This window comes from Bos javanicus, chromosome 24 (assembly GCF_032452875.1).
Source record: "Bos javanicus breed banteng chromosome 24, ARS-OSU_banteng_1.0, whole genome shotgun sequence".
Lineage (NCBI taxonomy): Eukaryota > Metazoa > Chordata > Mammalia > Artiodactyla > Bovidae > Bos > Bos javanicus.
In genome coordinates, this window is record NC_083891.1 from 32,488,206 (window position 1) to 32,513,384 (window position 25,179).

Sequence of the window (25,179 nt, forward strand, 5' to 3'; positions counted from 1 at the left end):
AATACTTCTAAATAATTTTCAGTAAATGCTTAGTTTGCTTTTTAAAAGTCAGTCACAGCTTGTTACTTCCTTTAAAATTAAATCCATGTGACTTCCTGTTTTCCCTTTAAATTTTTTCAGATAAGCAGGGTCAGTGAAAATGTAATACAGTAGGTGAGACAAACCTTGATATAAGCCTACAGGGTATTTTTTCCAACCCCATGTGGGTCTTTTAATTATTTAAATTTTTTTCCAGTATGCTCAGTGACTTAAAATTTCAGCAGATCCCATACGGCAAACATTCTTTCTCACAAATTGGGTTGAATTCCATTCTATAACAGATGAGAAGGCGTTAAACCTAATGAAGCATCACATCCTGTCTTCATTGTGTGTCTGTCTGTAAGGAATGAAATGGTTGAGTGAAATTTCTGATATTACTACCTGTAAGTGAACACTTCTGGGAAGAGGGCTAACATTCATATGTATTAAAGGATTTAATGAGAAACTAGAGAGTAGTTCTGTAGAAAAATTCTGTTCTGCAAGTAGAATACAGAAATTATACTATGTAGTAGGTTCCACTTTAGGGAAGAATGAAGCAGCTCCTTCTCCATGTTCCTGCTTTCTGCTCTTTCCATTTCACTCCCTTCTCCTGCCAAAACTCTCAAATGTCTCTAAATGATCAATATCTCCTCTTCTGGGTAGCTTTTCCCACCCACTCAGGCACGGTTAGTGTTTCATCTTTCGTGTTTCTTCCCTTTACATTTCTTTCAGGGCCCTTTGGCTGTATTGTGCCCGTCTCTTTTCAGTGCTAGTACTTGTGTGCTCAGTCGCTTCAGTCATATCTGACTCTTTGCAACCCTGTGGACCATAGCCTGCCAGGCTCCTCTGTCCATGGGATTCTCCAGGCAAGAATACGGGAGTGGGTTGCCATGCCCTCCTCCAGGGAATCTTCCCAACCTAGGGATCAAACCCGAGTCTCGAATGTCTCCTGCATTGGCAGGCAGGTTCTTTACCACTAGCACCACCTGGGGAGCCCATCTGATGGGAGAGACCCTGTCTATTTATATTTCTGAAGTACTTAGCATAGACTAAATTGCTCTCTAAACGTTTATTAAGTGCAGGTTGTTGAACAAATGTCATTGATATTTCTGTCCTCCCTAAAAATATATTGGTTTTCAATCAAGAGCACAAAAGAATCCATAACACTTGCTAATTTCATGCAGCCTGCATGCTCCACTTTGGATACTGTGTGGAACAGGAAGGGTAGGTGACAGAGGGCGTGAACTGGGATGAGATGTTATTTAAAAGGTAAAATCTGTTCTCCAGGAATTTACCATCATGTGGGAGCTAAGAGACTGGCTCTTAGAGAGAGGGGTGAATGAAAAAGTAGCTAAGGGGGAAAAAATTTAAGGTGCTTGACCTTATGAATCGCTAGTGAAGGCGTTATTTTTGAAATGTTTCTTAACTAGTTAAATAACTTCATGGCTCTTGCTCTTTAGTACTGGTCTGAGATAGCAGTTGCACAAAAATTTCTGCCTTTTGAGTTTTAAAACTTCAAAATTTATTGTTTTTCTTACTGTCTGTTCGCTTTCCTTTTTAGAAACATGTTGAGATCAGTTGTGCAAAAAAGGCTTTCTTACTTAAACTGTTAATGCTATTTTGGTCAAATTGCGCATGAATAATGCATCCAAATCCTATAGTGTAGATTGGCAAAACCAGTGGAAAGTTAGGTTATGAAATCAAAGCTAGCTTTAGCATGTCTCAGCAGTTGCAGGGGTGGGTGCTCATGTCTTTTTAAATCAGAGCTTGAAGAGTGGAAAGTGGTAACATAATGACTTTGATTTTGTCTGGAGGAGAGTAACATAGGAAGTTATGACCCATGTGAAATAAGGTTTAATCCAACAACTACAACTGGTAATAGCTGAGAAAAGTAATGACATCTGCTGGGAGTTTCACATAGAAGATGCAGGGTTTGATCAAAGTGATCAGGAGTGTTGGCAGGAAGGCTGATAACCATGTGTTCTGTTCTTTATGTTCCTAAGCCCATTGTCCTCTCCTGCATTTTAGGTGTTTTTTAATTTATTTATTTTTACTTATTTCGGTTTTTTTTTTCCAGCTCTTCTGGGTCTTCCTTGCTGTGTGTGGTCTTTCTCTAGTTGTGGCTAGCCAGGGCTACTCTTCACTGTGGTGGTGTCTCTCGTTGTAGAGCACAGGCTCTGGGTGCATGGGCTTTAGTACTTACGGCACATGGGGCACGGGCTCAGTCACTCTGTGGCGTGTGGGATCCTCTCGGACCACAGATCAAACCCATGTCTAACTGCGTTGGCAGGCAGGTTCTTATCCACTGTACCACCAGGGAAGTCCTGTGGTTTAGTTCTGAAATACCTGGACATTTCCTGCCTGGGCCATTTCTGTGAGTCTTTACTGTGGTCTGGACCTGCCCAGGACTTGAAGAGCTCACTCACTTCTGTATTCCTAGCACTTTTTTCTCTTGTCCTTATTTATTTATTTATTGAATGATTAGCCATACTGCCTTGTTCTTGCCTTGTTTCTTGTTATATAACTTTTTGTGCATTTCTTTCTTGTCTTTCCCCAAGCCTGCATTTCCCTCAAGGACAGAGATCTTATCATGTGAACTTGTGTATTTCCTCTGTTGCCCAGGACAGAACACGTTCATTGGTTGGTCTGATGTGCAGCAAATTGAGTACCACAGACTGTGACTGTTATTAAACACCTTTTGTATGTAATATGGTACAACATTCTGTGGAAAATCTTAAGTAGTGCCAAGGGCTCTTAATCTCACTTTGTGCTTATAGCATTAAAAATTATCCAGCAGCTTACTCATGATGTGTGTATGTTGTAGGTAAAACACTGGTGAATGTAATTTATCCTCTGTGTGTGCGTGCATGCTCAATTGTGCCTGACTGTTTGTGACCTGTAGCCTGTCAGGCTCCTCTGCCCGTGGACTTCTCCAGGCAAGAATGCTGGAGTGGGTTGCCATTTCCTACTCCAGAGAATCTTACCCAGCCAGGGATCGAACCTAGCACTTCAACCTTCATCAGGATATTAGTACAGCTCCTTATCTCTCCCAGGTAATCAGTTACTCCTAGTCCCCATCAGCTGTCTTAATCTTTCAAAAATGCTGTGTCCTATACAAATACCTTTGACCTGCATCACTTTGCTCTTCTAGTATTCTCTCTCGAACAGCCTCTATTTATGTTTGTTCTCATGATTTCCCAGCAGCCGCTCTTGACCAGGTCACCACTGTCGCGTGCTCAGCTGCCTAGTTGCATGGTCCTGTCTCAGTTTGCATCTTTGTCGGCCTTTTACTAGCACTTCAAGTTGCTGATGCTCCCTTCCTTCGTGGAATGCTTTCTTTACTTGGTTTCCAGAATACCACTCTCATTTGATTTTATTTCTCAGTTTCTTTTGCTGATGTTCTTGCATCCTTCTCACTTCTGGTAGTAGAGTGTCTTAGAGTGCAGTCATTCTTTTCTTTTCTGCATTTACCCTCAAGATCAGAGGTCCCCAGTCACCTGGTCACATACCAGTATTGGTCTGTGGCCTGTTAGGAACCAGACCACACACCAGGAGGTGAGCAATGGGCTAGTGAGTGAAGGTTCATTTGTATTTACATCTGCTCCCCATTGCTTGCATGACCGCTTGAGATCGCAAATGATGGTGGCCTTAAAGATACGTTTGAGACAATTTCAGATCTCCATGCATTCTGAATTACAGTCAAGGTAGAATATCCTAAGATTGCTGCAAAAGCACTGAAAAGCCTGCTTCCATTTCCAAGATTCTCTGTTTGTGAAGCAAGGTTTTCTTCAGTACAGCAATCAAAAAGTTCACACAGTAGATCAAACATAAGCAGTGCACTCTGGGTGTCACTGTCTCCCATCACTCTCGGTCTAGGTGCAGGTAAACAAGCTCAGATCTCCCACTGATTCTGCATTATGGTGAGTTGTATAATTATTTCATTCTATATCCCAGTTTAATAATAATAATAGAAATAAATTGCACGATAAATGTAATGCACTTGAATCGTCCCAAAACCATCCCCCACCATCCAGTCTGTGGAAAAATTCTCTTCCGCAAAACCAGTCCCTGGTGCCAGAAAGGTTGGGTTGGGCTGCTCTAGTGCCCTTGTGCTCAGAGTGTGGTCTGAGTAGCGTTAGCTTCATGTGGGAGCTTGTCGGAATTGCAGAACCAGAGGTCCCAACCCAGACTTAGTGAATAAGAATTGGCAGTTTTCTTCAAATCTGTAGGGATCGTCCAGACATTAAAGCTTGAACAGCTTGCCTTGCGTGACGTCACCTAGTCCCACACCTGCGAATATTGCCCAAATTTGGATAAATCTGTCAGTTTGTGTCTGTAGACGCAGTCTTGTCTCTGAATTTCAGACTCCTGTCTAATTATCTACTTGGCACGTTCACTTAAGTGAGATCGCCTAAGTGTCTTAAAATGTCCAGAAGAAAATTCTTCACTACTGCTCACAAGCCTGCCCCTCCTGCATATTTTGGTGGATGAAGGATGCGTCTTTACAGTTGCTTCAGCTGAGGTTGAGAACCTTTGAATTATCTGTCATAGACTGTGGGTTGTTTTGTTTTGTTTTGTTTTGTTTAATTTAATTGTTCTTTGATTTCTTTTTTTTCGGGGGTCCAGAGGAAAGGTGTCGTATCCCATGTTCAGTCCGTCAACACATTCTGTCAGCTCTTCCTACCACATTTAGCAGAATCTGACCCCTTATCATCATTCCACTCCCACCACCCAGATCCCCGTCATCTCTCACCTGGATTGTGACAGGGGCTTTCTGACTGGTCTCTCTGCTTGCACAGCAATATTTCAAGCCCAGTGTTCAGAGTGACCGTTTCCAAATGTGAGTCTCTTCAGGTCAGTTCTCTACACAGGACCCTATAATGGCTTTGCTTCCAGCTGGAATAAAAGCCAGAAGCCCTCCATCTGGCTGCCTGCCGCCTTCTGAGGTGTGCCCACCGCCTTCTGAGGTCTGCCCTGTCTTCCTCAGTCCCTTCCTTCCATCACTGACCTCAGCTGTCCCTGCTCTTGCCAGGCGTGTCCCCCCAGGCCTTCGCTTCCCCTTGCCTGGAGCTCTCTCATCCCAAACATCTGCAGGGTTTACCCCTCCATTCCATTCCTTTTTCTGCTCAGAAAGACCCTCACTGTATCATTTTCTCTCCTTTTTCTCTTGCCTTAAAAAAAAAAACTTTCACACATATTGTTCATTTGTTCCTGGACTCCTACAAGTAGAGTGTAAGCTCCTCTGTGAGGGAAGCGTTTTTCTTGGTGCCTGAGTAAAGAGTCAGTAAAGAGTTCTCCGGCAGGGTAAGATGGAGGTGGAGTATTCTTTGTGGAAGAAGCTAACGCACACGAAGGTAGAGAATTGTTTTCCAAGACATCGTGAAAATGCACTGTGGCCGAAGCAGGGGTTAAGTGTTCCAAATGCTGAGAAATGGTAATGAGGTGAAGCCACAAAGGTAATTCAGGACCAGCCTGTAATGAGTCTTGTGATAAGGTTCTGAAGAATTTGCTTTTTAATCTGTAAGTGATGGGGAGCAGCAAACAAGTATACTGATCATGTCAGGTTAGTATTTTATAAAGTTTCCTTTTTTAAAGTAAATATTGTGGATTTTTATAATATGCTTGCATTATACTAAGAATTGGAAATTAAGAGCAAATAAGGCATGATCCCAACTCAGGAGTTTACAGTCTGTTAGCAAGTGAGTATGTTGAGAGTTAAAATTGATTTGAGGTCCAGGTGTCCTTGATAAGAGATGACAAGAGTTTGCATGAAAGCAACTTAACTGAGATGGAAAGTTTCAGTTCCTCTCTTTATTGCTTTAATGAACACATATCCTAACCTTTGTTCCTCAGGGAACCTGCTTGACTTTGGACTAGATCAGATCCCCACTGTTGATGCCCTGTGCATCATCAGTTCAGTCACTCAGTCATGTCAGACTCTTTGCAACCCCATGGACTGCAGTACACCAGGCCTCCCTGTCCATTACCAACTCCCGGAGCTTACTCAAACTCATGTTCGTTGAGTTGGTGATGCCATCCAACCATCTCATCCTCTATTATTCCCTTCTCTTCCCGCCTTCAATTATTCCCAGCATCAGGGTCTTTTCCAATGAGTCAGTTCTTTGCATCAGATGGCCAGAGTATTGGAGTTTCAGTTTCAGCATCAGTCCTTCCAATGAATATTGAGGACTGATCTTTAGAATGGACTGGTTGGATCTCCTTGCAGTCCAGGGGACCCTCAAGAGTCTTCTCCAACACCACAGTTCAAAAGCATCAATTCTTCGGTGCTTAGTTTTCTTTATGGTCCGACTCTGACATCCGTATATGACTACTGGAAAAAACAAAGCTTTGACTAGACAGACCTTTGATGGCAAAGTAACATCTCTGCTTTTTAATATGCTGTCTAGGTTGGTCATAGCTTTTCTTCCAAGGAGCAAGCATCTTTTAATTTCATGGCTGCAGTCACCATCTGCAGTGATTTTGGAGCCCCCCAAAATAAAGTCTCTCACTGTTTCCATTGTTTCCCCATCTATTTGCCATGAGCTGATGGGACTAGTTGCCATGATCTTAGTTTTCTGAATGTTGAGTTTTAAGCCAACTTTTTCACTCTCCTTTTCACTTTCATCAAGAGGTTCTTTAGATCTTCTTCACTTTCTTTCATGAGGGTGGTGTCATCTGCATATCCGAGGTTAATGATATTTCTCCCAGCAATCTTGATTCCAGCTTCTGCTTCATCCAGTCTAGCATTTCTCATGATGTACTCTGCATATAAGTTAAATAAGCAGGGTAACAATATACAGCCTTGACGCACTCCTTTCCCGATTGGAACCAGTCTGTTGTTCCATGTCCAGTTCTGACTGTTCCTTCTTGACCTGCGTACAGATTTCTCAGGAGACCAGGTAAAGTGGTCTGGTATTCCCATCTCTTGAAGAATTTTCCACAGTTTGTTGTGATCCACACAGTCAAAGGCTTTGGCATAGTCAATAAAGCAGAAGCGAAGCGAAGTTGCTCAGTTGTGTCCGACTCTTTGCAACCCCATGGACTGTAGCCTACCAGGCTTCTCAGTCCATGGAATGTTCCAGGCAAGACTACTGGAGTGGGTTGCCATTTCCTTCTCCAGGGGATCTTCCCAACCCAGGGATTGAGCCTGAGTCTATCGCATTGCAGGCAGACGCTCTACCGTCTGAGCCACCAGGGAAGCCTCATATACCCTAAGTGTACTTGCTCAAACCTACCTCCCCAAATTCCTTGAAACTAGTCTGCACAAAGTAAAAGAGAGATAGGATCAAAGTTAACCCATGATTCATGTGTCATAAGACTAGATAAACAATGGATATTTATCAATAGGCCTGGGGTCATATCCTGATAAACATAATAGAATTTACCACTTTGTTCTGTTACAGAGATAATTAGCATATTCTTAGAAGTAGATGTTTTTCTGGAACTCTCTTGCTTTTTTGATCCAACGGTTGTTGCCAATTTGATCTCTGGTTCCCTCCCTTTTCTAAATCCAGCTTGAACATCTGCAAGTTCATGGTTCATGTACTTTTGAACCTTGGCTTGGAGAATTTTGAGCATTAGCTTGCTAGTGTGTGAGATGAGTGGAATTGTGGGGTAGTTCGAGCATTCTTTGGCATTGCCTTTCTTTGGGATTGGAATGAAAACTGACCTTTTCCAGTCCTGTGGCCACTGCTGAGTTTTCCATGCTTCATAGTCTCATAGCATTTCCTGTAGTTGACATTTTATATGATTTTTTTTCCCTGCCCTGTCACTCAAGCAGACAGAACATTCCTTAAAGAACTTTGCACCCCTCGCAACTGGCATAGATTTCATCACAGATTAGGAGTGCGGATATTTGAGTGAAAAAAATTTGGGGATACATTTCAAAGGCTAAATTGAACTTGAGGATGAGTTGGTTGTGGAGGATAGTGATGTTCTTAGACTTTGCATCTGTTTACTGAAAAGTCCTACTTTGGCCCAAAGCATCTCAAACTCCAAATAATGGAAACTAGACTTGTCATCCTGACCTGCCCCCTTGTCATCCTGACCTGCCCCCTTGTCATCCTGATCTTGCCTGTCTTGGCTGATGGCCTCCTTGTCTACCAACTGTGCAAACTACAAATGTGAAAGTCATCTCTTACCTGCTTTCCTCACATCCTCCCCATTTCTGAGTATCTAGTTGTCTTCTTGTCTCTCTGTTTCTCCCCCAGTGTTCATGGTCAGTGAATCCATTAAGTTACAGTCATTGTTACAGTGGCCCTGGGATGCTGATGCATCAGAAAGTGAAAATGTTAGTTGCTCAGTCGTGTCCCAACTCTGAGATGCCATGGACTGTAGCCCACCAGGCCCCTCTGTCCATGGAATTCTCCAGGCAAGTATACTGGAGTTACCCACTCCATTATTCTTGCCTGGGGATCTTCCCAACCCAGGGATCAAACCCAGGTTTCCTGAGTTGCAGGTGGTTTCTTTACCATTTGAGCCACCAGGGAAGCTCAGAGTTATCTGTAAAGTCTAAAATGGGTCTTAACCTCTCCCTGACAGAGCATCCAGTGGCTCCATACTCTGTAATTACAGAGTTGGTATAAACTCTGTGATCTGACCCACTTTTCAGCTTTATCTCTGATGACCACATCTTTTCCTCCTGGCTGCCCTTCTCTCTAGCCATGCCAGATATTCTTGGATACACACCTTGTTCTTTCAGGCCATTGGACTGTTTGCCGTTCCCTCACCCCTGGTATTCTCTTTCCTTGGCTTGAATTCTTAGTCATCATGGCAGCTCAAATGCCATCTCTGCATGGAAACTTTCCCTGGTTTCCCTAAGAGTGACTTCTTCAACTCTCCCCACACTTTGTGTAAACATTTGTTTACTTATGTGTCTTTCACTAGATTGGACTTTGACTACTTGGAGGGCACCACCCATATCTCATTAATCTTTCGAGATTGTTTCAGCAACAAGCCCTTTACCTGGTATGTGATAGCTATTTGGTGAGCGTTGATTTATTAAACTGAAGTCACATGAAAACACTTCATTTTTGTTTTTATGAATTACTTTGTAACTGGTCCTTAGTTCTAGAATTATTTTCTTTGTAGAGTGTATGCATAGGTGACCTTGAAAATGATTTTAAGGATGTCAACAAGACAAATGGGAAGCTCCAAATTTAGTCATTCAAAACAGACAAAATTTTCAGTAGCCCATACACCACATTTTGAATAATTCCTCATCTGCAATTACATGTGCAGATTTTGCAAGTTGCCGAAAACAGTAGTAGATTTAGTTGCTTGGGGACGTGCCAGTCCTTTTAAAAAACTCTGTGGTAATCAACACTATACCATTTGCTTCATTTTGACCTTGTGCCTCGTTTGGGGAGGATATGTCTAGAATGGCTCTGACTCTTGTCGCTTGCTGCCAAGATTCTGTTTCAAGCTTTTGTCACTTCCTCTGTAGGTTATTGTCGCAATCTCTTGGCAGCCCCTTCTGGACTCATCCTGGTTCCTGATTTTCTGTTTACAATTTATTTTGAATGTGGTAGGCCTCATTGATTTTCCTTGTGTCCTTTGTATTTACTATGTTATTTTTTTAGTCTGTAAAATTGTATTTTAAAGCTGAATAAAAATGTAGCACTGATAGTTTCAGGTTGGGTTACTTAGGGTTACCTTGGACATTCTTAGACCATGCCTGGTTCTTGGGGAAACCATAAACAATGAAGGTATTAAATTGAGCGTGTGTGCCTCTCGACCATTTCCTGTTACCTTAAGGAACGGGGAGGGGTTATTTGGACACTGTCCACAGTCTTCCACATCTTGCTCCTTTGTACTGTTTGTTCTTAAGCTAGTTTTCAAAGGTCATGTTAAAAAAATGTTTATCAGGAGAACATAAGAATCGTTGGCTTGTTTCTATTGTTAACTTTGACCTCTTCTTTCAGCCTTTTAATAGGAATAACTCAAAAATATAGAGGTAATGATCCTCTTCATGTGAAGGGTTTTTTTTAAGCCACTTTATTGAGATATGATTGACATACAAGTTGTACACCTTATACAACTTGAGCGAAGTTTCCAAAGCCAAGTTAACCCAATCACAGCCATTGGCTTCCATGCTGTTTGGTTGAAAGGGGATAGATGTGTTAGAAATAATTTTAAGTCCCCACTTGGACAGAGCTTTAAAGATCTGGGCCATCAGAGATTTGTAAACAAACTTTCTACTAAGACTGTTGATTTAATTGGGAAGTTAATCAGGCAGAGAATTTTGTCTGCCTTAAGTGCTTGTACACAGACTAGAGCATTTATCTTGTGGGAAACAGAAGGAAGAGTGAAAGACTAATTTTGTCAGAAATCTCACTATGGGTTTTGTTAAAGTTTCTGCTGCTGTGTTTAAAAATACACCTGTATACAAATCCATCAAGATTGCTGTATGTCTCTGTGGCTTTGTTTTGTCATTGGCATTGAGGTGAGAGATGACAGAACGAGAATATAGTCCACACATCTAGCATGATAGATATGTGGCTTTGGCTTGACAGGTTTTTGTTTGCTTGTTTGAGTTTCGTTTTGGTTTTATTATGGTAAAATACACATAGTGTATGGGCTTCCCTGGTAGCTCAGATGGTAAAGCGTCTGCCTGCAATGCGGGAGACCTGGGTTTGATCCCCGGGTTGGGAAGATCCCCTGGAGAAGGAAATAGCAACCCACTCCGGTACTCTTGCCTAGAGAATTCCATGGATGGAGGAGCCTGGTAGGCTACAGTCCATGGGATTGCAAAGAGTCGGAGCAACTTGACATACGTCATGTATATACCATTTTAGCCATTTTTAAGCACATAGTTCAGTTGCATCAAGTACATTATTGTGCAACCAACAGTGCCATCCATTGGCAGAACTTTCCCATCATCCCCCAAATGAAACTGTACCCGCTAACCAGTAACTCCCCACCTCCATGGCCCTGTTTGTTTTTAAAGCATGTACAGTATTCTATTACTATCGTGACCACCATATGACACGTTAAGCACAGTCTTTCTAATACTTGATACTCTCCACTAAGGCATTAATGTGTTGCCCAGTAACACGGAATGGTAGATAATGTCTGTCCTATTTGATACTTGTATGTTCAGGCAAAATTGAAAAACCTGATGTTTTAAGATTGAATTATCACCTTAGTTGCACTAAGATCTGTCACTTGAAAATTAATCTTATAGGCAGGCTTCGCCTCCTTAATAAACCTCCACAGTGTTTGTGACCTCTTTGCTACTTAGGTAAACATGTTTGAATTTAAATATATCTGAATCTGTGGGTCTGCAAATGAAATGATGCTTTGCTGGAGGCAGATGGGTATGACTCATACCTATCATATGAAGGCATAGAAGTTGAGGTTGGCTCTCTATTGCCAGTGGACTTGGCTCAGTGGTAAAGAATCTGCCTGCCAGTGTAGGAGACGCGGGTTCCATCTTTGGATTCGGAAGATCTTCTGGAGAAGGAAATGGCAACCCACTCTAGTATTCTTGCCTGGAGAATCCCATGGACAGAGGAGGCTGGCGGGCTACAGTCCATGGGATTGCTAAAGAGTTCGACACGATTTAACAACTAAACAACAACCTTATTGCCAACAAAGTAAGTATGTCGTACTATATACATACTACTAGAAGTAACTGAGTTTTTGAACTTTTATATTTATTGAAGTATAGTTGTTTTACAGTGTTGTTAGTTTCAGCTGTACAACAAAATGAATCGACTATACATATATGTGTATCCCTCTTACTTGGATTTTCTTCGCATTTAGGTCACCACAGAGCATTGAGTAGAGTTCCCTGTGCTATATAGTAGGTTCTTATTAGCAGCTGAGCTTTTTGTTCTCAATCAACAAGTTTTTATCTCGAGGACACTGTGAATCATGTCATTGATCTCCTTTCCTTCTTTGCCTCTGAAGCTAGAACGCTTAGAGATGACCTGGCGATTTGCTTCTAGCAGGTGTAAGAACCTCATGGCAGGTACTAGGGTACTACCCTGTTCCTGCTTCAATTTATTCCCTCCTTGTCCCACTGCCTGCCTCTGATTTTTGTTCAGCCTGAGTGGTCAGCTTCATCGCTGAGTCATGGCTTCGTGTCCACCCAGCTGCCCCATCACCACTGCTTTCTGATGTTGTCCACTCTCACCTCCCCGAATGTTCTGTTCTCCCTGCCGTGGACCATCCGTTCCCTTTGCTCAGAACAGTTCCTCTATTGTCACTCTCTCCCCCACCCCCACTCTTACTCCTTGTCAGCTTACTCAGCTCAACCATCAGTCACAATCTTCTCCAGACACCCGGTCCCTCACTGGGTGAGGATGGCTGATGCTGCTTCTGTGACCCAGTGCCCCCGTGCAGACTTCTGTTCTGGCACCAGGAAAAAAAATTCACTGAACTCACGTGTTCACAAAACAGTCTGCCTCTGCTTAATGGGGGACAGGGACCAGATCTTACTGTTCCTTGAATCCTACCATGCCTTGCACAAGATAAAGAAGGAGAATGAATTAAGCAGTGTCAGCTGTGGTAGATGAGTCACCATAAGAATTTACAAATGATCACTGGACTGACTTTGCAATATGGAGGTAGTTGGTGACCTTTGGTAGAGCCCTTCAGGGGAAGGGTGGGCATAGCCTGATTCTATTAGAGGGAGAAGGAGGTTGGGAGCATGGAAGAGAGAAGTAAGGGTTGGGAGGAGGAGCAGGGAGAGAGAGAGCCTAGGAGAGGGGCAGAAAGAGGAAGTCGAGTGGAGTGATCAGAGTCTATACTGTCATCTGACAGTGTGTCTCTAGGGGTAAGCATAGCGCTGCCATGCTTGGGTGAAGGTGGCTGGTCTCCAGCTGGTGTTCAGTAAGGTGAAATCTTACTTTGAGTGAAGTCTTTACTTCTTCGCAGCAGCTCTTTCTGCCTTACCTCTTGTTTAGTGTTTACTGTGTATCTGCTTTTTGTTAAGAATTTTCTTTTGAGGTAGATTTGTCCCTGTCTTACGATTTGTATCCCTTCAATAGCAAACACAGTATCCTGTGCAGAGTGATGTTCAATAAATGCTTGAAGGTTTTGCTTCAGTACCTTTTGGTTTTCCTGACATCTAAATTATAAAGTAACAATGCATTTTGACTAATACTAACCAATAAAGGCAAAATTATTTTATTTGGCACTTGAGATTCTTTTTTCACATGAAACAAATAGGAATATGTAGAAGTGAACAAACCACCCCGGTCTACCCCTCAAGACCACTGTCACCTCTTGGGTCCGGGTTGTGCCTCATGCTGCTTCCTCTGAAAACTCCTCTCTGAGCACAACGTTCATTGTTTTGAGACTTACTTGCCATACCATTGTAGGCAGCTAAGGCGAGGGGGCTGGTGCCCAGAGAAAATGAACCAAGCTGGGCATGGCTTTCTTGATGTAAGAGAAGCTTTTCTGGGCCTAAGCTGTTTTGTGATCTAAAGTGAAAGTCGCTCAGTCGCGTCCGACTCTTTGCGGCCCCATGGGCTGTACAGTCCATGGGATTCTCCAGGCCAGAATACTGGTGTGGGTAGCCATTCCCTTCTCCAAGGGATCTTCCCAGCCCAGGGGTGGAACCCAGGTCTCCCGTATTGCAGGAAGATTCTTTACCAGCTGAGCCGCAGAGGAAGAGCTAAGCCTGGCCTGAAATGCTTGCCCTTGAGTAGGTCTCAGTAATTAATGATCAAAGGAAACGAAACAGAACTGTTATCAGGCAAGAGAAGTGACAGTAACAAAGTTAATAAATCAGTTGTAAAGACTCCCAGTTCTGTTTTCAAAGTAAACATTAGCCTGAAGCACTTTGAGCTCTTGTGTAGAATTCCAACACCCCTCTCTCTGCCTTGAGCCCTCAACCACAAGATCAACTGGAACCTAAGGAAAGATGCTCTTGGCCTTTTCTGACCCTCATAACTTCAGTCAGCTGAAGCTTGGGCTCTTGTCAACCTTTGCCCCAGTTCGGTGCAGAATTTCTCCTGTGCTCAAGACCCCTTCATGAATACCCATATACTGCCCAGCCCGCTTCATGCAGATGTGTGCACTTAGCTTAGAACTTTCCTTGTTTTGGTGTTGGGGAGACATTGCCTTGAGAAAGATCCCTGGTGTTTTCTTTATCTGCTGCAGTCAAAAACTCCTTCCTTCTCCCGCTCTCTGGCTTGGTTGTCTCTTTCTGCTTGACACCCACTGAGATATGAATCCAATTTTGGGGAGATAGCACCTCTCCTGTATCCTTTGCCTGCCCCAGCAAATGGACTCTTCCCCTCTTGGCCTCACTGTGCCCAGGACAGACTTCTGTCGCTTCACTGTTCTCGTTTGGACATTTAACCTGTTTACCTGAACCAGACTGGTTTTTTCTTTAAGGCAGAATAAAATTAATTTTTTTTTGCTTGTATTTTAGAGTTGTAAAATGGTAGCCTGATTTTTTTTGTCTTAACATTATGTTAAAAGTATTTTTCTATTTTATTATAATTTTAGCAGCTGCTTATTTCATCAAAGGAATGACTGTCTCCTGTCACTGGCTATGCAGGTTTTCAGTGTTTTGCAATAAAATGTTACTGCCTGCCAAAATTGACAATGAAAGAAATATCCCTTAAACTTAACATTAAAATATTTTTCATTGCTATACGGTATATGTCAGGACAAAGCTGTATTTACAGAAAATAAAGATGACTTCCCTAGTACTGAGTCTTTTGGGCAGATAACTTGCACCATTCCGAGGGTCCAGAGTTTAAGGTGCGCTGTGTAACCTGCAGCTGTCCAGCAATCGTTACTAATCGATTCTAATGTGATATAAAGAAGGGCCCGTGATTTGGGCTGAATTGCAGAATGTAGTAGTGGGAAGAGAAAGTGCGATTTCCTGAGCACCATAATACATACTAGGCAGATGGGTGAAACTTTTATTTAAATAGGGCGTTTGCTTGCATGTATGTAGGAGGCCTTCCTAGAGCAGAGGACAGTTATTTGTATGGTCATCTGCTGAAGGACAGTTGCACGTTATCTGGAATTTACTTATTAATATAAACGTAGGCCTCTTTCAAAGTCTCTTGGAGATTAAGTGGCTGCTACTTTGAACATTATGCAGAATATTATATATATATGCATATATGTGTTATATTTATATATGCATATATATGTTATGTTTATATATATGCAGAATGTTAAAGAGTCAGAAAACCCAACTAACAAACCAGGAGAGCATCAGCACGCTCACTAACACCATAGTCCTCCTTCCTCATGCCCAGAGCACCCTGGAGATGCTGAAAGGAAAGGAAGGACATGTGTGTGCCTAAACACTATACCGTATTGTATGAAAAGAAGTTGTCCTGCTATTCCCAATCAGGCAGATGGCTCCACGCTCAATACACAGGCAGTTGGGTATGTGGCATTTTCATTCCTAAAAACGCCTGCCTCATAGTTAGATTCTCTATGGCTACTTCAGGCTGTTGCTGTTGAGAATTTAAGTAATATAAAAACCAGAAGTGTTTTTTTAAGTATTTAAAAATTACCTTTGCACCTCTAGTATCATGAAATGTATGCTTTCCCCAAGTACAGCCAACTGTAACTTTTTCTTTATATATGAATGTTTAAAAAATGCCTTTTCAAAGTTATGTTTAAACTGCTTTGAAAAGGGAAGGAAAAAAACAACTTCTTTTACGGGGGACACCACTGAATACAATTTCTTAAAGAATTAGGTAATCTTTGTAAAGTCTCTTTTAATGTATGAAATCTGTTTAGTTGTAAGTTTATATGATCTGTATCCATTTTCTAAATCCCCTTTCGCCTTACTGGGTGCAGGTTCTCTGAAATCCCTGAGGAGGAGGTAACAGCTGGATTGTTTGAAGGACAAAGTAGGCTGCTTAAGTTTCAAAGCCTGATGCATGAAGGGAGGGAATCCATTGTTACGGCAGCCTCGCACCAAAGCCCAGTTCACTGACTGTGAACCTGCTCTGTCATAGATTCCGAGTCCGAAGGGTCCCTGAGCAGACTGGAAGCAGTGACCGCGCACTCCTTTGACGAGGAAGCAGAACCCCCGAGCAGTAGACAGCACAGAATGTCCGAAGGCAAGGACTGTGGTGGTGGAGACGCACTCTCCAATGGCATCAAAAAACACAGGTAGGAGGGCCTTTCCCAGCCATCACTGCCGCCTCTGTTCTCAAGCGCATTTGGGTTTGTAAACCAAAGTGTGTGGCTGTCTCCTCGGTTTTTTTTTTTGCTTTTTTCTCTCTGCTGAACATTTATATTGCTCTAGCACCTCAAGGAAAGGATTCGGCTTAAATACTTTGTCCATTTACAGAAAGAACATCATCAGCTGTCATTGCAGGAACTAAATACAAAACGTGGTTTTGGCTACCATGATTTTAGGGAACCGTAAATCCTTCAACTGGCTATTTAGAAAGGCTCTTCAGAGCTCCCTGTTGAAAGTGATGCTGGCTTCCTTTTTTTGAGCATGCATCTTTTATGACTCTGCCTCTCAATGCTATTTTAGTTTCTTGTCATTTGATCTTCGTGTTGGTTTTATTAAGAATGGATGGTAATATTGCCTGCCTATTGAAACAGTTTAGTTACATTTAAACAAAGACTTTTATTAAGACCTGGGGTTTGTTGAACATAGCCCTTTAATAGTGTCTAATAACATTAGTATTGTTTTTTTATTCCCTTGATGATTTAGTCCTAGAGATTGTCCCAGTTTAATGAGGTGTCACAGACACTTGAGTTCTCTGGTTTCACACAAGTTTATAGGCACAATGCCTTGTGTAAATGCCGGTATTCATAGGGTACAATATTTTATCAAATTGTCAGTGAAAACTATATTCTGTTGTCATTGTAAAAAGCACTTTGGGGATAAGTAGTTACTAATTTCTACAAGATAGTTTTTTACTCTTGTTTAATATTTATAGATTTGTATAGCTTTAACTTCGTTTCTGCATAGGATTCTGGCTACCATTGGTCTCAACTGTTGTTGTACTGAAAAATGGTACTCAGCACTTCTGATATGTATCTGCCCCATGTTAACAAGGAATGTTTTTTCTTTGTACTTATTTGAAAAAAATCAGTGAGTTTTAGAAAACAGAGTTTCCTTCTGTGCAGTTAGAGGGTGTCCTCTAAACGTGCTCGTTGATGGTTATCTTTTGATGGAGGTCATCACGGCAGCTGATATCTTGAGCCGCGAGGGCCCATCCTGACTCTGCGCTGCAGTTGCTGTCCTCTCCTTTGTGGTCTGGGACTCAGTTCTATGCAGGCCATGAAGTACCTAAGTGGAAACCCAGCAGATCTCAGTTTCCTGGTCTCTAAAGAGAAGACAGCCTTTAACTGTTTAACATACATCATGACAGTCTAGTGACGACACAGGAAAAATCTTTAGAATGTTCAAAGAAGTACACAAGTCGTCGATAGAATCATTAAGATATCAGAAGGAACGCTGTGCTTACTAAATGCTGTCAGAGACTATGGCTGAAGGGGGAATTTCTTGGCTTTTCAAAAGCCCGGGAGCCTGTTTGTGTGTGTGCCATAATGCATCATAACAGGAGTTATTTTGCATCTGACAAATTTATTATATTAATACTATATTCACATAGTCTGTGTTCTCTCTTATTAGTCCAACCCAGAATGGCACAGATGTGGAAGTCTCTCCCCTTAAACTCCCCCCGGCCTCCCGTCTCCTGCTGTGCTTGAAATCACCTTACCTATTTCATGTTCTTAGCCAACAGAAGTACTCAGGCTTTACTTTCTGTAGTATGGATTATGGAAGCAGCAGGTTCCCCCCAAATATAGTACATGAAGCCACTGCAGACCCTATTCCTCTTCCTCTCTGGGGTGTCAGCAGAAAGTCCCTGGGAGGGTGCCCACCACACGGGGGAGAGTGCCCACCACACGGGGGAGAGTGCCCACCACACGGGCGAGAGCGCCTACCACACGGGCGGCAGTCAGTGTAAGTGCCCTCTTTTAACTGTTTACTCTCCTCCTCAACAACGATCTGCTGAACTCTGGAGAACCTCTGCCCTCTTGTTCCCTTTTCCACCCCATTCTCATAGGATGACATCATGGAGTGCAGTGTGAAAAATCTCTGACCCAGAGAATCATAAGCTGTAAGGCCTATGTCGTGGTCATTTAATGTAAAACAAGGTATGCCAGACTCATTGAGTTTATTTCTAAGATAATTAAAGATATTATGAATCTTTAATCCATCCTACGTGATGATTACCACAAAAATAATTCATCTGTTGACTAGGTAAATTAAGTCATCTCTTAAATAAAAATTTGGACTAAATGAACTGAGTTCTTCTCTCACTCTGAAAGTCTTGTGATTGCTAACTGAAATCTTGAAAACATGATTTTTCTACCATATTGAAGTTTAGGAAACTTCTACAATGTCTTTTGATATGATTAGACTTGTGGGAAACAAGTATTTTGTATTTTTTAATTCACTCTGAATTACTGATAGGCTGTGTACTCTGCTGGCCATTGATCTTTTCTGTGGTTCTGTGCTCTCTTTGGGCTTTTAGGTTAGTTGTAGAGAAATATCAACAGAAAGAATCAGAGACTGGTTTAAGACCTAGAACCAAAAATACTGCGGAGATAGAAAACACACAAAATAAATGCTTTGTTTTGGTGGCACTTTTTTCCAGAAAATACATTGAGTTGCCTTGGGGAAAGCTAGCTTTCACCATACTGGTCAGGTTTATGTTTATAGGGCTTCTTGTCATCTCAGTGGTCTGTGTTCTGTGGGATCAGTTCTTTAGTCTTGGGCCCAATTTATTACACTTATTCTGAGCTCTCCTCCTCTAACGTTTTAGGAGTTTGACCTAAGTTGGTGTAATTGGTAAAGATACTGATATTTATCTAATCTGGATATATATAATGTAAAAGATACTAATGTAGAACAGGTTAGTCAGAATCTGAAATGTTGGATTCATGTTATGATGCTATAAATGGTATTCCAGTATTACTAGATTAAAAGATAAAAGCCTGTGATCATCCTAATAAAGAAAAAACATTCAATGAAATTAGTCATTCATGATTAATAAACATTAGCAAATTACAAATGGAAGAGAACTCCTTTAATCTGGTTAAAAGTTGGAACAAATAAATACTTGATAATGAACTATAAACAACAGTTCTAATTTCAGGAATAAGAGAAGGATGCCTGCCATCATCTTTTCTGTTCAACATTGTTTGAAGGCCATAGCTAGAGACATAACACAGCCCTCAGATTTAGAAATAAACAGAACCATAGATGTCTACAGACAAATCATTATAGTTACTATGAAAGTTTGGCAAGGTTGCTTTGCTGCAAAGTCAGCTAACTATTAATACATTTCTGTGCACCATCAACAGACAGAAACTGCAGTTAAAACTGGGGGTGGAGGTTGATTTTAGAGTATTTATTAAAAAGTCACTTACCTTGAAATAAATACTGAAAGATATAAAACTTACCAAGAAGAAAAAGTCATTGTCATAAGTTTGATTTACCAAATTGATCTATAGACTCAAACATGCTTTTAATTAAAGTTGCACTTTACCTTGGAAGTTGAAAAATGGATTCTGAGCTGTCTCTTTAAGCTCAGAGGGCTTTGAGGAGCCAAGGTACTGCTCAAGAACCTGGTTTCAGGGAGGGAAGGCATTTGCCTAACTAAATGCCAAGTTGATTACAAATCTTTAGTGCAGAATTGTCCTGCAGGCAAGACTTATCTGAAGAATGAAAGTAAAAGGTCCAAAGACCCAGACATAAAAGGAAACCTGGTATATGTAAGAGAGGCAACATAGAAGATTGGGGAGGGAAAAATGGGCTGTTAGGTTAGGGCTGCTGGGAGAGTCATTTAATACAGGGAAAAAAAAAAAAGAAATGGCCCTCTATTTCACAAATATAAATTAAATTCTAGCTGAACCAAACATAAATGTGTAAGGCCAGAACTTAATAAAATTTTCATAAGAAAATGTAAAAATACCTTTGCAATTTTAAAATACAGAAGGGTTTTTTACAACAGAAATGTGATAGGGATTAAGTTTTATCTGACTCTGATTAATGTACTTGTTCTTGATGTATTTACCTGAATGAAAGCCTTGCATTCTTTCATAAATGTGGCCAAGAATCTTAAATGTTTAGTTTGCCGAAATGGTAGATTCAGACTCCAGGCAATCCCTTAGTTTACCCTTGGTTTATCCCTCGTGACTGCTTTAGAATTATTAGGTGACCGAATAACAGCTGTTTTCTGTATGCGAAAAATATCCTGACATGTTGAAGTCAAACAAAAATGTTGAGAATATAAGCTAAGACAATCTGCCAAGAAGTACTGAGAAAATGTTGTTAGTTGTGAATAAAAGTTATTCAGCTTCCGATATATTTTATCAGTAGTACAAACCCACCTGAACTTCTCTGGTGGCTCAGCAGTAAAGAATCCACCTGTCAAAGTAGGAGACATGGGTTCAGTTCCTGGATTGGGAAGATCCCCTGGAGAAGGAAATAGCACCCTAGTCCATATTCTTGCCTGGAAAATCCCATGGACAGATTTGCAGTCCAATGGGTGGCAAAGAGCGAGGCATTACTGAGCACTACTACTACTACTAAGTCGCCTCAGTCGTGTCCGACTCTGTGCGACCCCATAGACGGCAGCCCACCAGACTCCGCCGTCCCTGGGATTCTCCAGGCAAGAACACTGGAGTGGGTTGCCATGTCCTTCTCCAGTGCATGAAAGTGAAAAGTGAAAGTGAAGTCGCTCAGTCGAGTTACTAGCAGGTCACCCCACTCGGAGGCCCTCAGGTAACCTGGGCAGAAAAACACCCTTGTCTGTCAGGAAATATTTGGGGTAGCTCCTTGTTGTCATGTAGTGACCAGGGGTCTAGAGACACCTAAGGACCTAGGGGTAAGAGCCTTGCCCAGAATTAGCTAGATTTGAGGTAGTGCCTGGGGCTTCCCAGGTGGCGCTACTGATAAAAACTCGCCTGCCAGTGCAGGAGACACCAGAGACTCAGGTTCGATCCCTGGGTCGGGAAGATCCCCTGGAAGAGGGCTTGGCAACCCACTCCAGTGTTCTTGCCTTGGAAATTCCATTGACAGAGGAGCTTGGTGTGCTCCAGTCCATAGGGTCACAAAAAATCAGACACGACTGAAGCATGCAGGTTCCAGAGACACCGTGTTCTATGCTCTCACTTTACTCCCTGACTCAGAGTACTTGTTTGCTCTGGAAAGCAGAGGACTGTAATTTAAAAAAAAAAAAAAAGTATCACTAGAAGCTCACACAGCTCTCCTGTGGGGCCTTGCTCACTAACAAAGCAGACCCCAGCTTGTGTCACTAGCCTGAGTGAGAAAAGTGCTCAAGACCAGGAAACTGGTAACAACTCAAGGAGAGAAGGTTGAGAGAGAAGGTACTGTATCCTCTAAAGAGAGAAGCTGGGCCAGGCCCCCACTGGGCTGCAGCCTGGGCAGACCGCCCACGATCCTGTCTCTGGAACCACGGGACTCTGTCATCAGAGGACACGGAGACTGGCAAGTTGGATGACAGTGGCTAACGCTGAGGAGTAAGAGCCAGCAGGCCACTCTGATTCCGTGCAGCACCTCTCTCTCCGGCAAAAACATATTTGGAGATTCCTTGACCAGGAGAAGGGATTACCGGCTTGGCAGATGGGGGTTAGTCAACCAGCAAAGAGAGTTCAAAAGATAACCTGAAACAATAAGCAAAACTTTAGGATAAGAAGCTGGCAGGCTGTGGTCACTTGGGGTTATGTTAGGAAGGGGGAAAAAAGGTAGTGTGAGTCAAGATTTATAATCATTATCTTCACAAACCAAAGTGGACTTGCTGAACTTACTGCCAAGAGTGACTCTAGGAAAATGGAGGCATCTTTTTTTTTGAAGGCTTCCTGAGGGTTTCTTTTTCTTTCCTTTAATATTTATGTATTTGGTTGCATCAGGTCTTATTTGTGGCACTTAGGATCTGTCGTTGCAGTACACCAGCCCTCTAGTTGGGGCACTCAGGCTTAGTTGCACCAGGGCATGGGGGATCCTAGCTCCCCAACCAGGGATTGAACCTCTGACCCTGTATTACAAGGCAGATTCTTGACCACTGAGGAAGTCCTGGAGGCTTCTTTCTAGAGAACTCAACCTCTTCCCAACCAATTTTTAAAAGTCAGTTAAAAGGAGTTGCTCTTTTGAAAGAAAGAGCCGAGGCTTGAATGCCCACAGGCCCATCTTCTGATCTTGCCCCTGACCCCTAAAACGCCTCTTGGGAGCTTGGGGATCTATAAAACACAGTTGGGAAAACACAGACTCTTTCCATGTACACTTTTGGTCATGCTTAGGAATTCTAAGCAAAATACTTAATAATTAAAGTCATAATTTTGGGTGCTAATGATAGAGAACCTGCCCGCCTTTGCAGGAGACACAAGAGACACGGGTTCGATCCTTGGGTCGGCAACATCCCCTGGAGAAGGAAATGGTAGTATTCTTGTCCGGAGAATCCCATGGACAGAGGAGCCTGGTGGGCTGCAGTCCGTGGGGTCTCAAAGGGTCGGACACGACTGAGCAACTTAGCACACAGCATGAGCAGATTTCAATTCTTTTGGTCTCGTTTGCTTTGATATTAGTCAGTTGGGTTTTTCTTCAACAGCTCTTTAAAAATGCATGTGTGTGTGTATGTGTGTGTGCAGAGATGATTCTCTTTAAAAATATTGGTGATTCATGTGGTTCAAAATTCAGAAATGTAATAGGGTATATTTTGCAAATTTTAACTTCCACTTTTTAAAGTATCCACTCCTCTGCCTTTTCCCAATTGCAATCATTAATCCATACAATTTTGTTTTTTCACACTAATGATAGAAAATGCAGGCATACAGTTCTTGCCCTTGCTTTTTAAAAATATATATGTACCAAATTATTTGTTTGACAGATATATTTTGAGCTACTATTCATGCCACATTGTATTCAAAGTGCTGAGGTTACAGTAACGAACAAGCCTGTGTTCTGTGGAAGTGCCCATTTCTGAATTGAGGGAGATTGAGAATCTTTCTGTGATCTCTCTGTACTTTTTTCCTGTGAATTGCTAATACATCTTGCCCATTTTTTTCTAGGAGTGTTCAACTTACTAATATTTAGCTGCTCTATAATATCATTACTAGCTTTTTGTATGTGATACGAGTTGAAAATATTTTTTTTCAGGTTTGTCAAAAGGGAAGATAATTCTTAGAAAAATCTCTAATTCCTCCCACATAGCAGATAATTACCATGTAACTCTTATTAAGAGTTACTTGGGTTTGATCTCATATCTACCACATTCCTGACTGCAAGCAAGTTGTAATCACTTTGAAACCTAACTTCTTCTGTAAAAGGGGTGTAATAACAGGACCTACCTTGTTGGGTGGTTGTGATAATTAAATGAGATAATCTATGCAAAGGAATCATAGTGATTTTAACTCATTAAATCTCAGGTGCTGTTATTAGTAGAAAACTGATAAACCTTAAGCAAAAGTAAATAAATGGAACTGTTTGTTTTTTCCTTTTAGCTCATAAGAAAAGGACTTTGGATGGGTTTTAGGAGTTTACTTTGGCCTTTGAAATTTGGGAAATGGGTTGTTGTTGTTCAGTCGCTAAGTCACTTTCGACTCTTTGCCACCCCATGGACTGCAGCACATCAGTCTTCCCTGTCCTTCACCAACTCCCAGAGTGCGCTCAGACTCACGTCCGTTGAGTTGGTGTTGCCCTCCAGCCAGGTCATCCTCTTTCGCCCCCTTCTCCTGCCCTCCATCTTTTCCAGCATCAGGGTCTTTTCCAGTGAGTCAGCTCTTTGCATCAGATGGCCAAAATATTGAAACTTCAGCTTCAGCATCAGTCCTTCCAGTGAATATTCAGGGAAACAGGTAGCTAAAATAAAAGTGTTTATTTTGAAATACAATTATTTTCTTTTGAATGCTAAATAAGGAAAACTATCTCTTATGGTTGCCTTTCATTAATTTTATAAGGATGTTTTAAAGTAATGGTTATATCTAAACATAGTTTTTCTTCATTAAGATTACAAAGGTGTGGCTGGTTGTAAGCTTATGTTGTCAAAAGTGTAAACAAGAGGTGACTAGAGGCTTGAAGCACTGTTATTCATTCCTTAGTCCCTTGATATTACGTTCCCCTTGCAGAGGTCTCATTACTTCTCTTTTCTATCCCTAGGCTTCTTGAATCTCTTAGGTAAATATCCATTTTCTATTTCAAGTTTGCTTTATATGCACTTATAATCCTCAGAATGTCAGAAGAAAGAAGAAATTAAATATTTAATAAAATGTATTTCCTTGCTTGGCATCTTACTCTATTTGAAGATGTACCCTCCTTCTCTTCCTGTACATAAACACAAGGTTCTGAGTGCTTGGGAAATAGTCAGTGTAGCTTAGTCTTTTAATGCTCTGCCTTATTCTGTTTACTCTGCCCATTTCTTAATTACAGTAACTCATAGACTGGGCATCTTGGCTTTTGATGACCTGTGGGATTTGATCTTTACAAATACATCAAAGTGTCTCCCATTGGAGCTGTGCCAACCTGAATTTTGCCTGAAGGAGAAAACAGCCTCAGGGGACATAGAGTTCTTGTGTATAGTTTGCTGTGCTTGTTAACACAGGAAGATTTTCCTATTTTAGATAGCACCATATATAAGAATAAGGAGTTGTTATTGTTGTTGAATCGCTCAGTTGTGTCCGACTCTCTGTGACACCATGGACTGTAGCCTGCCAGGCTACTCTGTCCATGGGATTTCCCAGGCAAGAATACTGGAGTGGGTTGCTATTTCTTTCTCCAGGGGATCTTCCCAACCCAGGGATCAAACCCCAGCCTCTTGCATTGCAGGCCAGCTCTTTACCATCTGAGCTACCAGGGATGTCAATAATGATTTGCAAGATGTAAATTAGGAAAGTTATTTTGTTTTCAAAACAAAAAGATCCTTTAACCGTTTCTTTGGCTTGTACCTTTAAAATCTTCAGAAAATGTGATTCATGCACAAGTCTTTACACAATGCATTCGGGCTTGTAGAACATGACATATCGTATTCATGGAGTACAGCCTGTTGAGTCATGTTGATGCAGCACCATGCTCAGCCTGGATTTGAAGTCTAAGCCTGAGCTGCCATTCTGCCGTAGTGAGTATTCTCAGAGCCAATTCCTTGCTCTTCTGGAAAAGACTCACATTAATTACACATCCTGGTTCTC

At 41.8% G+C, this 25,179-nt stretch overlaps 1 protein-coding gene across 14 annotated transcripts in view; it reads left to right on the plus strand.

Moving 5' to 3' along the window:
• OSBPL1A (oxysterol binding protein like 1A) overlaps positions 1-25,179 on the plus strand; it is a 252,855-nt gene that overhangs the window by 142,244 nt on the left and 85,432 nt on the right. For 6 of the 14 annotated variants that reach the window (XM_061399731.1, XM_061399732.1, XM_061399733.1 and 3 more), the window contains 3 exons: positions 15,249-15,381; positions 15,802-15,854; positions 15,963-16,119. In XM_061399731.1, coding sequence (XP_061255715.1) covers positions 15,249-15,381; positions 15,802-15,854; positions 15,963-16,119 — 343 coding nt within the window. Of the gene's footprint in view, positions 1-11,501; positions 11,616-15,248; positions 15,382-15,801; positions 15,855-15,962; positions 16,120-25,179 lie in introns of those variants that run through there. The other 8 variants (XM_061399735.1, XM_061399734.1, XM_061399737.1 and 5 more) reach the window with 3 other exon arrangements.